This window comes from Oryx dammah, unplaced genomic scaffold, assembly GCF_014754425.2.
Source record: "Oryx dammah isolate SB20612 unplaced genomic scaffold, SCBI_Odam_1.1 HiC_scaffold_28, whole genome shotgun sequence".
Lineage (NCBI taxonomy): Eukaryota > Metazoa > Chordata > Mammalia > Artiodactyla > Bovidae > Oryx > Oryx dammah.
The window spans coordinates 117,737,420-117,752,456 of record NW_024070212.1 but is presented as its reverse complement, the minus strand read 5'-3'; the positions used below and the strand labels follow the sequence as shown (position 1 = coordinate 117,752,456).

General features: G+C 57.3%; 1 protein-coding gene across 1 annotated transcript in view; it reads right to left on the bottom strand.

The window, feature by feature from the left end:
- Window positions 1–15,037, bottom strand: part of CROCC2 (ciliary rootlet coiled-coil, rootletin family member 2) — a 64,420-nt gene that overhangs the window by 25,896 nt on the left and 23,487 nt on the right. Inside the window, exons 11-18 of the mRNA XM_040231964.1 lie at window positions 13,948–14,130; window positions 13,390–13,534; window positions 12,812–12,958; window positions 12,363–12,593; window positions 7,969–8,162; window positions 4,766–4,893; window positions 4,198–4,346; window positions 3,461–3,637 (exon numbers count right to left, since the gene is read on the bottom strand). Of these exons, the coding sequence (XP_040087898.1) occupies window positions 3,461–3,637; window positions 4,198–4,346; window positions 4,766–4,893; window positions 7,969–8,162; window positions 12,363–12,593; window positions 12,812–12,958; window positions 13,390–13,534; window positions 13,948–14,130 (1,354 nt within the window). The remainder of the gene's footprint in view (window positions 1–3,460; window positions 3,638–4,197; window positions 4,347–4,765; window positions 4,894–7,968; window positions 8,163–12,362; window positions 12,594–12,811; window positions 12,959–13,389; window positions 13,535–13,947; window positions 14,131–15,037) is intronic.

Here is a 15,037-nt window from a genome sequence, read left to right as displayed (position 1 = left end):
TGGGATGCCCTGTTCTCGGGGTCTCCAATGATTATTTCTAGCATTACTGATAACAGCCGCAGAACTGCCACCAAAGGGAGGCCAGCAGAAGGAAGGGAGGGGTCCCTGTGCCCCCCGGGGTGTCATCAGCTGTGGAAAAGGTCCATCTGGTGGGAGGGGGTCTAGGCGAGAACGGATACATGTATATGTATGACTGGGTCCCTGTGCTATTCACTGGAACTACAACACTGTTAATCGGCTACATCCCAATACAAAGTGCTTTTGGTGTTAAAAAAAAAAAAGACCATGTGGCTCTGAGCTCAGTGTGGAAGGACCCATCTGGTTGGTGATCCCTCAAAGAGATGGGCCAGGGGTGCTGCCTGTGCCACAGAGGTGGGCACAGCAGCGTCGGCGCCCACCTGCCGGTCTGCGCACAGCTGGGGGACCCTGAAAACCTGAGTGTCTCCAGTGAGGGGCGTCCATTTTGGACCCACCCTGAGACCACACCTGAGCTTGTGATCGGGGAGCCACAGAGAGGCTCCCGCCCAGCTCAGGGAGGAGGCTGGTCACACCCACGCAAGGCAACCCCAACAGAACCCTGAACTTGCGGGTTTGAACATCCTGATTTGCCAGCAGGTGACCTGCCCTGACTGCGGAGAGATGGCCCTTCCCTGGGTCTCTGCACCAGACTCGTCCTGACCTACATCCTTTACAGCAAAACGTAACTGCGAGAGTCGTGCTTCCCGGATTTCTGTGGGCCACTCGGGGGCAGCAGAAGCTGAGGGGTTTGCCCAGAGTCTCACACCATCCCTGGATGTTCGTAGGATGCCTCCAGGTCTTCCTTGCCCCCCCACCCTTGAAATGCCGCCACCCTGCAAATGCTTGCTTCCTCCCTCCCCGGATGCAGGAGAGCGGAACAGCAGAGGACACGGGCCTCGGTGCCCAGCAGGTGCATGGAGCCAGTCCGGGCAAGTCATTCACCGTCTGCGAATCTGTTTCCCACCAATCAAGGGGGCCCTGAAACAGGGTGTCCCTCTCAGTGTTGTGAGGATGAAACCAGCGATGCAGAAGAGTCTGACAGCAAACCTCGGTTCTTCCTGCCACTGTAACTCTTCCATTGCAATTCGTAGTTTCTACTAACACCTGAGAGTCCTGTCACAGTGCGATAAGCCACATGTAGGTGTTTACTTGTCTATTCCACCCACTCAGCGGTGCGTGCTTCAGGATGGCATGGAATACTGGAAGAGCCTGGTCTCAGTGGGCAGCGTCCACATGGCCAGTGTCTGCTTAGAGGCTGGTTGGATGAACACCCTGACGGATGACCGGCTGGCTGATCAGACAGACTGAAGGATCACCAGATGCACGGATGGACAGTGGCTGTGGGTGGCCGCTGAGAGTGTGGACAGAGGGAAGGGTCTGCAAGTGGCTGATGGATGAGTGGCCGAGTGAGTGAGTGCATGGTGGCTGACAGAGCGGATGGGTAGTCCAGACAGTCATGTGTGTGGATAGCTGGATGGGCATCTAGGCAAACTGATGGACAGATTGATGGTCAAGTGTGTGGCTGGACAGTTGGGTGTGTTAACAGATGGCCAGATATGTGGGTAGATGGCTGGCTGTGTGAGTAAAGGATGAGCATTCAAGTGGATGGACGGGTGATGGACAAGTGGGTGGAGACAGTGCAACAGTGCGTGCGTAAGTGTGCAAATGTTCCTGTTGTTCAGTCACTAAGTTGTGTCCAACTCCTTCCGGCCCCATGAACTGTAGCCCGCCAGGCTTCCCTGTCACTCACTGTCTCCTGGACTTTGCTCAACTCATGTCCGCCGAGTCAGTAATGCCATCTAACCATCTCATCCTCTGTTGCCCTCTTCTGCCCCTGCCTTCAACCTTTCCCAGCATCAGGGTCTTTTCCAATGGGTTGGCTCTTCGCATCAGGTGGCCAAAGTACTGGAACTTCAGCTTCCAGCATCAGTCCCTCCAATGAATATTCAGGGTTGATCTCCTTCAGAATGGACTGGTTGGATCTCCTTGCAGTCCAAGGGATTCTCAAGAGTCTTCTCCAACACCACTGTTCAAAAGTATCAGTTATTTGGCACTCAGCCTTCCTTATGGCCCAACTCTCACATCCGAGCTTGACCACTGGAAAAAACCACAGCTCTGACTAGATGGACTTTTGTTGCCAAAGTGCTGTCTCTGCTTTTTAGTATGCTGTCTAGGTTGGTCATAACTTCTTCCAAGAAGGAAGCGTCTTTGAATTTCATGGCTGCAGTCACCATCTGCAGTGACTTTGGAGCCCAAGAAAATAAAGTCTGACACTGTTTCCAGTTTTTCTCCATCTATTTGCCATGAAGTGATGGGACCGGATGCTATGATCTTCGTTTTTTGAATATTGAGCTTTAAGCCAGCTTCTTCATGCTCCTCTTTCGCCTGTATCAAGAGGCTCTTTAGTTTCTCTTCACTTTCTGCCATCAGGGTGATGACATCTGCATATCTGAGGTTATTGATATTTCTCCTGGCAATCTTGATTCCAGCTTGTGCTTCATCCATTACTCATGACGTACTCTGTATATACATTAAATAAGCAGGGTGACAATATACAGCCTTGACATACTCCTTTCTCAATTTTGACCCATTCTGTTGTTCCATGTCCAGTTTGAACTGTTGCTTCTTGACCTGCATACAGGTTTCTCAGGAGGCAGGTAAGGTGGTCTGGTATTCCCATCTTTTGAAGAATTTTCCACAGTGGTTGTGATCCACAGTCAAAGGCTTTAGCAAAGTCAATGGAGCAGAAGTAGATGTTTTTCTGGAATTCTCTTTCTTTTTTTCTAAGATCCAACAAATGTTGGAAATTTGATCTCTGGTTCCTCCACCTTTTCTAAATCCAGCTTGTACACCTGCAAGTTCTTGGTTCACGTACTATCAAAGCCTGGCTTGAAGGATTTTGAGCATTACCTTGTGACAATGTGAAATGAGTGCAATTGTGAGGTAGTTTGAACATTCTTTGGCAGTGTCCTTCCTTGGGATTGGAATGGAAACTGACCTTTTATAATGTGTATAGGTGTGTGTGTGTATAGCTGTGTGTGTGTGTATAGATGTGTGCGTGTATAGATGTGTGTGTGTGTAGCTGTATGTGTGTATACAGATGTGTGTGTGTAGCTGTGTGTGTGTATACAGATGTGTGCATGTATAGATGTGTGTGTATAGCTGTGTGTGTGTGTATTTGTCAGCGGGCAGGGGGACTGATGGGCGGATGGGTGAATGTCTGGATAGACAGGTGGGTGGATACACAGATGGATGGCTGGACAGACGGATGGACAGATGGGTGGGTGGGTGGAGAGATGGATGCAGGGACTGAATGGAGGGTGATGTCTGCCAGGACTGCGGTGGGAGCGCAAGGCTGCGCGTGCCGCGACTCACACAGCGCACTCTGGGGTCCGAGCAGGCACAGCGAGTGCGTGGGGCCCCCGCCTCACGGCCCCGTCACCTGCTGCTTCTCGAGCTGCAGCTGCAGGAGGCGCTCGTCTCGCTCACGCCTTCGGCTCTGCACCCCCTCCTTCAGCGCCTCCCTCCTGCTTGCGTTCTTCGCCACTAGCTCCTGCTCCTGCTTCAGCCGGCGTGCTGCCGCTTCCTTTCCCTCCATCAGAGACAGACTCAGGGTCTCCTGCGCCGAAGGAGAGGGACAGGTGTGCAGACGCACAGGTCAGAGCTCGTGCGAGCAGCAGGCCTCCGCGCTCCTGAGTGAGAGCAGGATGGTGGGTGCCGGGGCGGGACGGCTGCCCGGGGACTGTCCTGGCCAGCCAGCCGCAGGCCTTGTCTCCCGCAGTGACCGGAGCTGTGGAGGGCTCTGGGCCCCCACATCTGCCACCCCACGGCGCAGTCACAGCTCAGAGCTGTGGAGCTCTGGGAGCGTTCTTGAGCTCAGGGAGCACCAGGCACCCCGGCAGCAGGGTGTGTAAGGACGTGCCACATGGGGCCTGCCTGCCGGGACCAGCGGACGGCTCAGAGGGCACGGAGCTCCCTGTGAAGACGGGCCTCAGACCGCGGCAGGTCAGCCGACGCCTGGGGGTGCCTCCTCTGTGAGGGACAGAGCATCCAGGCGTGCTGTGAGCGGTCCTTGGCCCGCCTGCCGCCCACTGGTCTCCTGGCCCCCCGCCCCTGTGGACACAGCAGACCCCTGGGCAGTGACCAGGCGGCTGGGGCGGGGGTCCCGGGAAGGCAGACCTTCTCCCTCTGGAGCCGGGCGAGGTCCTCGCGGTGGGCCAGTGCTCGGCTCTCCAGGGCCAGCTGCACGTCCCGCTCCTGCTGTGCCGCCCGCTGCCGGAGCCTTGTCTCCTGGGCCTCCCGGACGCTCTGCAGCTGCTCCAGCTCCACTGCCGAGGGACAGGCCCATCCAGACCCGCGGGGAGGCCCGGCCCCCGACACCCTGCCGCCCGTGGTCCCCTGGCTCTGGGGAGGCTGCAAGCTGGTGGGACAGAGCCCCCCAACCACTCAGTAGGCGCATGTCTTTGATGGCAGCCCGCACGGCTGGGTGGGCTGAGCAGAGGCAGGGGCATAGAGTTGGGCAGGGGCTGCCACGTGGCCCTGTGACAGAACCCATCCTGAGCCTTGGGCCGGCACCAGGCCTGGCAGGTGCCCGCCAGTCGCAGACGGCAGTGGCAGGAGCTCTTGGCTGACTTCAGACGTGAGCTCCCTGCCGTGTTCAGGCCCCACTGGGGCTCAGTGCCTGGGAGCCGCCCACCAGGGGACAAGCTCAGGGAAGGGGGTGCGGAGGGAGCCCTCGCAGCAGCACCTTGCAGGGCCTGCTGGGCCAGCCGTGCGCTCCGGGCCTCTCCCTCCAGCTGCTCCTGCTGAGCCTGCAGCTGCGACGCCAGCTGTTGGGCCTCAAAGAGGCTGCTCTCCAGGGCATCCCTCTCGGCCCTGCGGAGAGTCATCACACCACAGGCAAGTCACCCACACCGGCAGAGGACCCTGCTGGACGAGGGGCAGCACAGAGCCCATTTGCTAGGATGGTGTCCTCCAAGCCTGGGCTATCCATCCGAAGGCAAGCAGAGGACAGCTCATTCATTTTAAATCTCTAAGAACAGATTGGCGCCCACGTAGAAAACAGGCGGGCTAACAAGTTAGATACAAAACCGAGACGGGTAACAGCTGAGCAACTCTAGCTCTGAACTGTAACCCTAGACAAAAGTGCAGAAGGAAATTTTATAATCTTAAGCAAGGCACAAAACTCAGAAGACAAAAATAAGGAGGCCGACAGTTCTGAATACATTTAAAGAGAGGGAGGCAGAGTTTTGTGCAGAAAAGATTTCACAAATCAAGTCAAAAGATGGGGGACAGACTCAGAGACGATATTTGCACTAAATATACTGTAGTTAATATCCATCGTGTACGAAGAGCTCCTACCAATCAATGACAGAAAGTGGCTTATCCTACAGAAAAATGAGAATAATGGCTGTTATTCACAAAGAAAACAAGAACGGTGAACAAATATATGAAACTCACTAGTCCTCAAGGGGGTTCAGATTTCACCTGTGCTGTTTCATCCATCACGCATCACATTAGCAAAGCTGAAAATAGTGATCTTATATCTTGTTGGCAGGGGTGCAAGGGCCACTTTGGCAGAGGGGGACTAGGAAATTTTAAAGCATAAACTGTGTATATCTTTCTTTGGACTACCAACTCCAGTTCTAGGGTCAGCGCTTTAGAAATACACGTGAACCGATGGTGCAGTCCAGGACACTGCCAGAAGCCTCACACAGGGCCTGAATCAGACTCAGCGTCAATGCGAGAACGTTTCAGAAACCCCAGTGCATCTCGTCTGCTGCTAAAGACGGTGAGGAAACTCTGCCCGCTCTGAGAAGCAGCCTCCAGCTCAGAACACGCGCAGCACCATCCCCAGTGTGAAGCTGCCTCTGCGTCTGGGAACAGACACGGCCAGTCAGAAAATGCCTGGGATGAACACGGCGACTCAGCAGCTCCCGCTTCTGGGGAGGGTGATGGCAGGTCCCGCCTCTCCGGCAGCGAGTCCATCAGTCACCAGCCAGACAGTGAGCACGCGTTCGTATTACTGGTTATGTGCCGTGTCCTGCCCTGATGCGCGGCGAAAAAAATCCACTGACCAAACAGCAAGGACACACCACAACCACTCAGCACAGATGCCACATGAAGACACAGCCCACACCCAGCCCCAAACAGGCCGGCGGGTTGGGAAGAGCTGCGGGCCACAGAGGGCCTGGCCTAGTCTGCCCATCCAGCCCCCAAAGCCGCCCTCGGGCCCTGCACAGGCCTGTTCTAGTGTCGGGGTGGGGTGTGTCAGCACCTCCCAGGGCGCCCTGATGTCTGCAGAGCCCAGGAGCCTCGCTCCTCTGACACCCGCCCCGGCCCCCACCCTCTAAGTTCCCACGCAGTCTCCACTCCCCACGTCCATGCGCCTGTGTCCTCTGCCTGGAGGGCTGTCCGCCTCACACCCACTTTCTCCCAGGTGCCTGCCTGGTCCCCTCTGGGGTCGTGGCCTGTGTGGGTCAGACACCGAATGGTCACCCAGAGGGAGAGACTCTGAGAACCAGTCCAGTCTCTCCCTCATCCCGCCTCCTGGAAGGCAGCTGGTACCACCAGCAAGGGTGTGGGGGTGCGGGTGAGGACCCAGTCCATCTCACTGAAGCCTGAGAACTAAGTGGGGTCCCTGGCGCTGCAGCCTTGTCAGGGCCTGGGACTGGGGTCTGGACGACCTCAAAACCCAGGGTCCTCACTCATTAGGAGAAGCAAGTCACGTCCTGAGCACTTTGTCAGCAGAGGCTCAGACTGGTCCCTGGGAAACGCTGTTTAGTGGGCATGTGATTCTGTCTGGGGTCTGCAGGACCACCACATGCAGAGACCCTGGGCCCAGTGGTCATGGGTGAGTCATGGGAGGATCCTCTGACCAGGGCCTGTGAGCTGGGCAGTAAGTGATGGCGGGAGGAAAGAGGCCCCCAACCCCCGCCCTGAGTGCCAGTGGGGCCTGAGAGGGGGGCAGGGGCAGAGCCTGGGACCCTCTGCTGCCGCCCACCCACAGACACCTCGTCAGGCTTCCTGCTGCAGTCTGTGCCCACAGTTGCATTGGGAGGGGAGTCTTCCCTCTTTCTTCCATGATGAAGTTCAAGGACCACGGGCTCTAAATTTCCTTATAACCTCTAGTTCTGGAATTCTGGGAGGAACTCTTTCTACAAAAATACTTGGATGTTCCTTAGACGGGCACAAGGTGCAGAAAGCCATGAGCCTGTAGATGTCGTCAGAGGTCACAGGCCAGCTCAGTTCACCAGGCAACAGTCTACAGGCACCCCTTCTTGCCTATGAGTGTCTGTCCCAGCTGTCCTAGAAGTGGCCCCGATGGTTTCAGGGTTTACCACCACTCCACTCCCCCCAGCCTCGTGGCTCCCTTGAGCTGCTGCCACCCAGGCTCCAGGAATAAGCACAGGGCCCCAGACTGCCCATCTGAGCCCTGTGGCTCTCAGGATCAACTCAAGGACATCAAATGGTTCAAGATGGCTGTGGGCAGCAGCTCTCAGGACTCATGGGGAGAAGGGTGCTCTGTGTCTGCTGGCCATCTTGCCCGCTTTCACCTTGAGCCTTCCCAAGAATGACAGGGGAGAGGCAGGGAGTTGAGGGCACCATGGGAGCGCCTGGATCCAGCCTTGCCTGAAGCCATGCATACCTGGTGCTGCTCAGGTCCGTGAGCAAGACTTTCCCCATCTTCCTGCTGGTCTGAGATGGGTTTCTGCTGCCTGCCACCTGGCCAGTGCAGCCCCCTCTCTCGGGAAGGCTGTCCTAGGTACATGTACCCCTTCCAGGGGCTCCTTGAGCCCTCAGGCACTGCGTTCGCCCCTCACTTATAGCCTCTCTCCCTTGTACACACACTTGCCCTGCCCCACAGTCACTGAGAGACGGCCCATCCTCACTACGTGGGCTCCTGGAGGTCAAGGCCACATGAACACTTGCCGGTAGGTCCCCAGGTACCTGAGATCGGCTGCCTCCTCGGCCATGAGCTGACCTTGCTTCTCCAGGGCCTCCTGCTTGGCCAGCAGCTGGACTCGCTCTTCAGACAAAGCCTCCTTCTCCTGCAGGGCCCTCTGGAGAGCGGCCATCTGGGCCTCCTGGTCCTGCAGGCTTTGGGCCAGCTGCTTCTCCAGGGCCTGTTTCTTGCATGTGACCTAGAGGAGGAGGAGGGGAAAGTCCAGCAGAGAGAGTGGGAGGGTTACGAGGGGCCTCTCGAGGGAAAAGAAGGACTTCGGAAAAAGTGTTTCCTTCAGAATAGCAACAGAGGAAAGAGAGGAGGAGGAGCGTGGCCAGGAGATGTAGAGGACCCCCCATGCATGTGTGTTCTCACAGCAGAGGGGCCTCCAGTCCTGAAACCGTGATGGAGAAATGACTGGACTGAGCACCGCCAAGTGGGACCCAGCTGTCAATCTAAACAGCAACATTTGTTGGGCCACACGTTTCCAGGGTTGGGAGACACTCCACAGAAATGCAAAGAAGGTGACAGAAGGTCAGATTGCTGCAGACGAACACCCCCCCAAGGACATCGCAGAGATCCGGACAGAGCCTATCACAGGAGTCCGAATAGGGCTCAGAGAGCCGTCCAGGCAGCCGAGACCGAAGGAGCCAAAATCCCAGAGGGAAGCGAGGCAGGGGAGTGAGGCCACCACTCAGCATCTCCTCTCTCCTTAGAGCGTGTGCTGACTTAAGTCTGGGCTGAGGAGCTGAGAAGCCAGGGAGAGTTTCCAGCAGTCCTGTGTCTTTAGGAGTATAAGAACTCGAGCTTACAGACCTCAGAGCAGAGGGTCCTGATAAGCATCCAAGTTTCCAGTTGTAATCACAGGAGGGCTTCATCCTCGTAGTGGTGGTGAAGCAGAATAGACACTCCCCCCAAACCTGGCTTCCCTGGTGGCTCAGATGGTAAAGAATCTGCCTGCAATGCAGGAGACCCGGGTTCCATCCCCAGGTTGGGAAAGTCCCCTGGAGAAGGGAATGACTACCCACTCCAGTATCCTTGCCTGGAGAATTCCATGGACAGAGGAGCCTGGCGGGCTACAATCCACGGGGTTGCAAAGAGTCAGACAAGGCCGAGCCACTGACACGTTCACTCTTCTAACTTTCCAGAACGTGAAGATCGGGCTCGAATCATCTCAATCATGAACTACAGTGATCTACCCCCACTGCCTGCCGGAACCAAAAGTGAGTATTCTCTAGAAGACCAGCATCATCGAGATCCTCAAATTATTCCCACAGTTTTTTATATTTAATACGTAGCTTTTATTCAACACAACCAGGCATGTCAGAGGTATGATCACATGGCCAAAAGCCGCATGTAACATGAAATAGACACACATGCCTCCCTGCCCATCTGGCTGTCCAGATATTGAAGTTAGCAAACACGGACTTTAAAATAGCTGTGATTAACATGTTCAAGAAGATGGATGGCAAAACGTAGAGTTTCACAATAGAACTGGATGCTTAATAGAATAAGAACAACGACACGATCATTTAACAGACTCAGGGAACACATTTAATGGAATTCAAAATCCATTCACAGTTTAAAAAAAATCTCAGCATGCCAGGAATAAAAGAAAACTTCCTCAGTCTGATAAGAGGCATCCATGAAAAACCTATATATTGCATCATACTTAATGGTGAAATTCTTTCCCCACAGGTGGGTTTGCTATTAACAGAAAGATGGCCACTCTCACTGCTTTTTCTCAACTTTGTTCTGTAGGTCTTTAGCCAGTGAATTAAGAGAAGAGACAAAAGTCACTGAGATCAGAAAGGAAGTAAAACTGCTGTTATCCACAGACAGCATGATAATGTACACGTGAAATCCGGGTACTTATCAGTCTATCTCTCAGGGTTGCATGATCAAAAGTTAATATATGAGATTATATTTCTATATGCTAGTAATGGACATAGAAAAATGAAATTGTAACAGCAAGGCATAATATCAAATCCAGGAACTAATTTAATCAAAGATGTGTAAGGCCTCTGCACTGAAAGCTGCAAAACGCAACTGAGAGGAATTAAGTGAAGAAAAAAGCGGAGAGAGATACCACGCTCACGGACAGACAGCTGGGGCCAGTTCAGATGCCCTTTCTTCTCAGACTGGTTATAAAGTCAACAAAGTCCCAGTCAAATGGACAAATCTGATTCTAAAATGTAAATAACCAAACAATCTTGAAAAGAAGGATTAGATGGGCAAATTCAACATTACTTCATTACAAGATATTAGAAGGCTACAGTAACGCAGGGCACTGTAGCAGGTTTGGCGAAAGCATGAACAAATCGATCCGTCTGCACAGATCAACAGTATGATCAGGGCACATACACGCATGCACACACACACACAGACACACATACACGCATGCACACGCACACACACACACACACGCACACACACGATCAATTTATTTTTAACAAGTTGCCAAGATCATCCAAGAAGGAAAGGAAAGTCTTAAAAATTGGTGTGGAAACAACTGGATATTAATGTAAACAATAATTGGACCTCAGTTCCTATTTCACACCACACACCCACAGTTTCCACACCTTCATGTCCATCAGAATCACTGGCAGGGATGATTAAACTCCAGATTTTTGGCCCCATCCACAGAGTTTCAGATTCAGCAGGTTTGGGGAGGGCAGCTGAGAATCTGCACGTTAAGCAAGTTCTCAAGTGATGACTGAGGCTGCTGGCCTGAAAAACACACTGTGAGAACCTCTGCTGTACAGAAAAAGCAGCTTTAAGGGGATCACAGACCTAAGACCTGGAGGAAAACACATCGGGATATTCTTGTCCTTGGGCTGGGCAAACACTTCTCAGACAACACCTAGAAAATACCAACCATAAATTTTTTTTAAAATTTGCTAAACTGAATATTGCCAAAGTTAAACTTTCCTGTCCTTCAAAAATGTTGACAACAAAATGTATACACACATCACACAAACGTGAGGACATCTGTCTGACAAAGTGTTTGTACCCAAGATGTGTGAACTAGAAACCCGTAACCAAAATGGGAAAACCCGGTAAAATAGACGATAGACCTGAACAGACACTTGACGAGATAAGGTGCACAAACGTTTAATAAGCAGATGAAAAAAAATGTGCTTAATGCCTTTTATCATCAGAAAATGGCCAATGAAGCCGCAGAGGCGTGTAACTCCACACACAGAGAGTGGCAAGACGGACGGTGCCGAACGCTGACGAGGCTGAGCAGCAGCTGGACGCCGCCCACACTGCCGGCAAGTGAAATGATACCACCACTTGGGAAAACTGCTCGGCAGGTTCTTACAATGTTCAAGAACATCTACCCAGTGACCCCCCAGCTCGCCATTAGGTATTTACTCGAGAGAAACGAGAATATCCATATAGATTTGTACAGGCATGCCTGTAGCAGTCTTGTCCACCTCCAAACTGGAAACCTAGAAATCCAGCAGTGGGTAAATGGGCAAAAGATGTAATTCAGCCACACGACGGAGTATTACCATGCTGTCAAAACCAGGAGCTGCTGACACAGCTAACAACACGAGTCCCTGTGCAACGGCATCTAAAGCTGGTGAAGCCGGTCCACGCTGGCGAGGCCAGGGCAGAGGACGCCTGGGTGGCCACACCACCGGGGAGCTTGCTGGGCTGGTGCAGACACCCTGCATCCTGACCAGGTGGGGGCCCCACCAGGGCTCACCTGAGCTGCACACTGGCTTCACTGAAGGTGACGGTGCGGCAACCAAACAGGGAAAGGACAGGACAGAGTCGGAGAAACAGGAAGAGGCTAGCCCGAGTCCCGAAGGCGACCGGCCATGAGGTCTGAATGCCACCGGGGGCCCAGGACTTTGCAGGGACGGGTCTCCACGAGCACCGCCAAGGCTGGAGTCAGGAGAACGCAAACGTGCCGCGGTGTCTTGTGCTACCGAGTGTGACCACCCTACGGAAGATGCACGCCGGCAGATTTGGGAATGGTGCACAGACGCGGCTGTGAGCGTGTGACTGGGCAGCTCTGTTGTGTGGATGTGGCCCAGGAAGGAGGCAGAGAAAACGACGGAGGGGCAGCGGGGCCTTTCCCTCCAGCGTGTGAGTGTTGCTGGGCCCGAGGCCTTCGACCCTCTGACCAGGGGGGACCCGGCCCCCGGGTGCTGGGGACGGGCCCGACATAGACGTCCTTTTTGTGTGCTGCTGCCCCATCCCCTGCCTCCCACACCGGGAAGCCGGCTTCGAATCAGCCAAGTTGGGCAGCCTGAGGTTAGAAAGCACCGGCGCTGACATCCGAGGGCCAGCGTGGCTTCTAAATCCGTGTGTGCCTGTCCACCCCAGAGGCAGGGGCAGCCCTGCCGGATGGGGCTGGGGACTGGGAGCCCCACGACCCCCTCACCTGGCCCACCTGCTCCTGCAGCTGGGCCCGTTCTCGCCGGAGTCGGGCCGCCTGACCCTCCAGCCGCTCCAGCCGCTCCTCCAGCTGCCGGCAGGCCTGCTGTAGGCCCCTCCTCTCGGCCCGCAGGAGCTCCACCTGCCGCTTGGCCTGCAGCAGCTGCTCCCGGGCGCCCGCCTGCCCCTGCACCAGCGTCTGCTGCTGCATCTGCAGCTGGTCCCGCTCCTGCTCCAGCTGCCGGGGTGGGGGGTGTGGGGAGGGACGGGGGTGGTCCGTGTGCAGACCCAGGCCCCACGCACCCTTGCCCCCAAGTCCAGGAGTGGAGACGGGGTGGGGGGAGGATGGGCGAAAGGGGAGCCCTGAGCTCGGGGGGCCGGGGTTGGGCCAGGGCTTACGGCTGCCCTGGGGACTCGGGCCCTGGGGGAGGTCCACCCCCTGGGCCCTGGTCTCACCTGCAGGACCGCGTGGTTCAGGGAGCATTTGTCCTGAGCCAGCGCCTCCGTCACAGCAGCCATCTTGGCCAGGGAATCCCTCTGCTCCACCCCCTCTGCCTTGAGCCGGCTCACGAGCAGTTCCAGGTCAGCTTTGCTGGACTCAGCCTAGGGCGGGGAGGGCAGAGGTCACCCGGCAGGGAAGCTGGGATGGCTTCTCGGTCTAGGGGAGCCGCGGCGGGTGGGGAGTGAGCTGCGCATCACGGAGGCGTGCAAGCTGGAGCTCAGGTGGGCCCTGGAAGCGGTCCTGCAGTGGCGAGGCCTCGGGGGTAGACGGTGGCCCCTGGATCCAAGGCTGCAGCCAGGAGAGGCGAGCGTGCAGCTGAGGGAGGGGCGTCCAAGAGCAGCTATGGCCAGCACTCAGGGGGACGGGCTGAGGCACACTGGTCCGGGACCAAGGAGGCCACCCTGAGGCTGGGGCCGGGGAGGATGGGGTGAGGCGGGGCGGCAGGGGGACACCACTGAGGCTGGAGCCAGGGGATGGCCTGTGAGCCCAGGCCGGCGAGGAGAGGGGCGGGGAAGGGCGGCCGGGGGCGCACCCGGGCCAGGGCGCCGTGCAGACCCTCCCTCTCGCTCTCCAGGATGTCCCTCTGCAGCCGCGCTGAGTCCAGCGCCTCCTGGGCTGACACCAGCTCCATCTTGAGCCCCGAGACCGTGCCCTCCAGCTGCTCCAGGCGCCCTTGACTGAGACCGGGAAACAGAGGGCAGAGGGCATGAGGCCACCTCAGGACGAGAGCCGGGCCACCTCGTGGGGCCCACAGTCAGGGTGACCGCCTGCAGCTGCCCCCAAGGCCCGGGGCCCTGGAGGAGCACGGGTCCCCTGCAGGCCCGGAGTCGCTGCCCAGACCTGGGTGACAGCATGGGCCAGGAGAGGGCAGCCACGCTGGGGCCCACCCCGGCGGGGCCCAGGCACTGGGGTGGGTTTGCCCGGGGTGGGAGGTCCGGCACTGGCTGGACTTGGGGTGGGTTTGTGAGTGGCGGTGGGAGGTGGTCAGCGCGAGAGGGGCCTTCGGTCTCACTAGCGCCCCCTGATGAGGCTGGTCCCAGGGGTGAGGGAATGCGGGGCCTGGGGGCCGTGGCGCCCCCGGGAGGCCCACCTGCTCTCCAGCGCCCGCCTGCTGCGCTCGCCCTGCCGCTCCAGCGCCTCCTTCTGCTCCGCGCACTGCTGGAGGCGCCTCTGCAGCTCTGCATTCCTGGCCTCCAGGCCCCGCGTCTCGGCCTGGGACATGGCCGCCTCCCCCCTCAGCTCCTCCACAGCCTCCTCGAGGGCCGCCTTCCCTCTGGAAGCAGGTGAGGCCGAGGCTGGGGGTCCTGGGCACATTCGCGCCTCTGCCCAGCAGCTGGGGGCTGAACAGGGAAAGGGGGCCGCGGAGGCCGCTCGGGGCCCGGCTCAGGGACACGTGCGGACCACCCCCAGCTGGTCTGTCCAGGCTCCCGGGTGTGGGCCTTGCGGGAGCCTGTAAACCCCGGGGGGCCTGACCCCGGGGCATCCCTAAGCTCAGGCCTCTGCCCCGTGTGCGAAGCCCAGCCAGTCTGGCGAGACCCTGTGGGAAGGAGGGAACCCCGGCCTGCCAGGGGCCTCTCCATGTCCAGGTGCTGCTCACCCACCCTGATGGCCCACCCTGGAGACCCACACCCTCGTCAGAGCCGAGCTCACCGCTGACCCCCACCTGAACCCAAGGTCCCCTCTGCAGGTCACCCGCCAGCCAGGACTGGATCTCAGCTGTTCCCCACCCAGCCGGGCCCCGAAGCACCGAGTCCTGAGGCCCCACTTCCCAAACGCCTCCTGGCTCAGCCTCTCATCCCTGTGTTGAGGGGCCGCTGGGCCTGTGCCCCCCAGACCCCAGGGCACTGCGGTCTAGCCACTTGTGAGAGGGGGGAGCCCCAGCGAACAGCCCCCGTGGCCGCTGCCCGTGACTGCTGCCCCTCGGCCGGCTGAGGTGGGCCTGCCTGCCTGCCCCACACCCCACCTCCACCCATCGTCCCTACTGGAAGGCCCTCCCGAGACCTCGCGGGCTCCCCCATTCCTGCCAGGCCAGACCTGCGCACTCCCGTCTCTGCCCACGGCCTGTGCATGAGCAGGACTGGGTCTAATCTTCCCTTGGACCCCCTGCCCCAGCACTGAGTGCACTGTGGGGCCCTCCAGAGAAGGGGGAGCCCCGAGGGACCTGCAAGCCCGACCCCCTG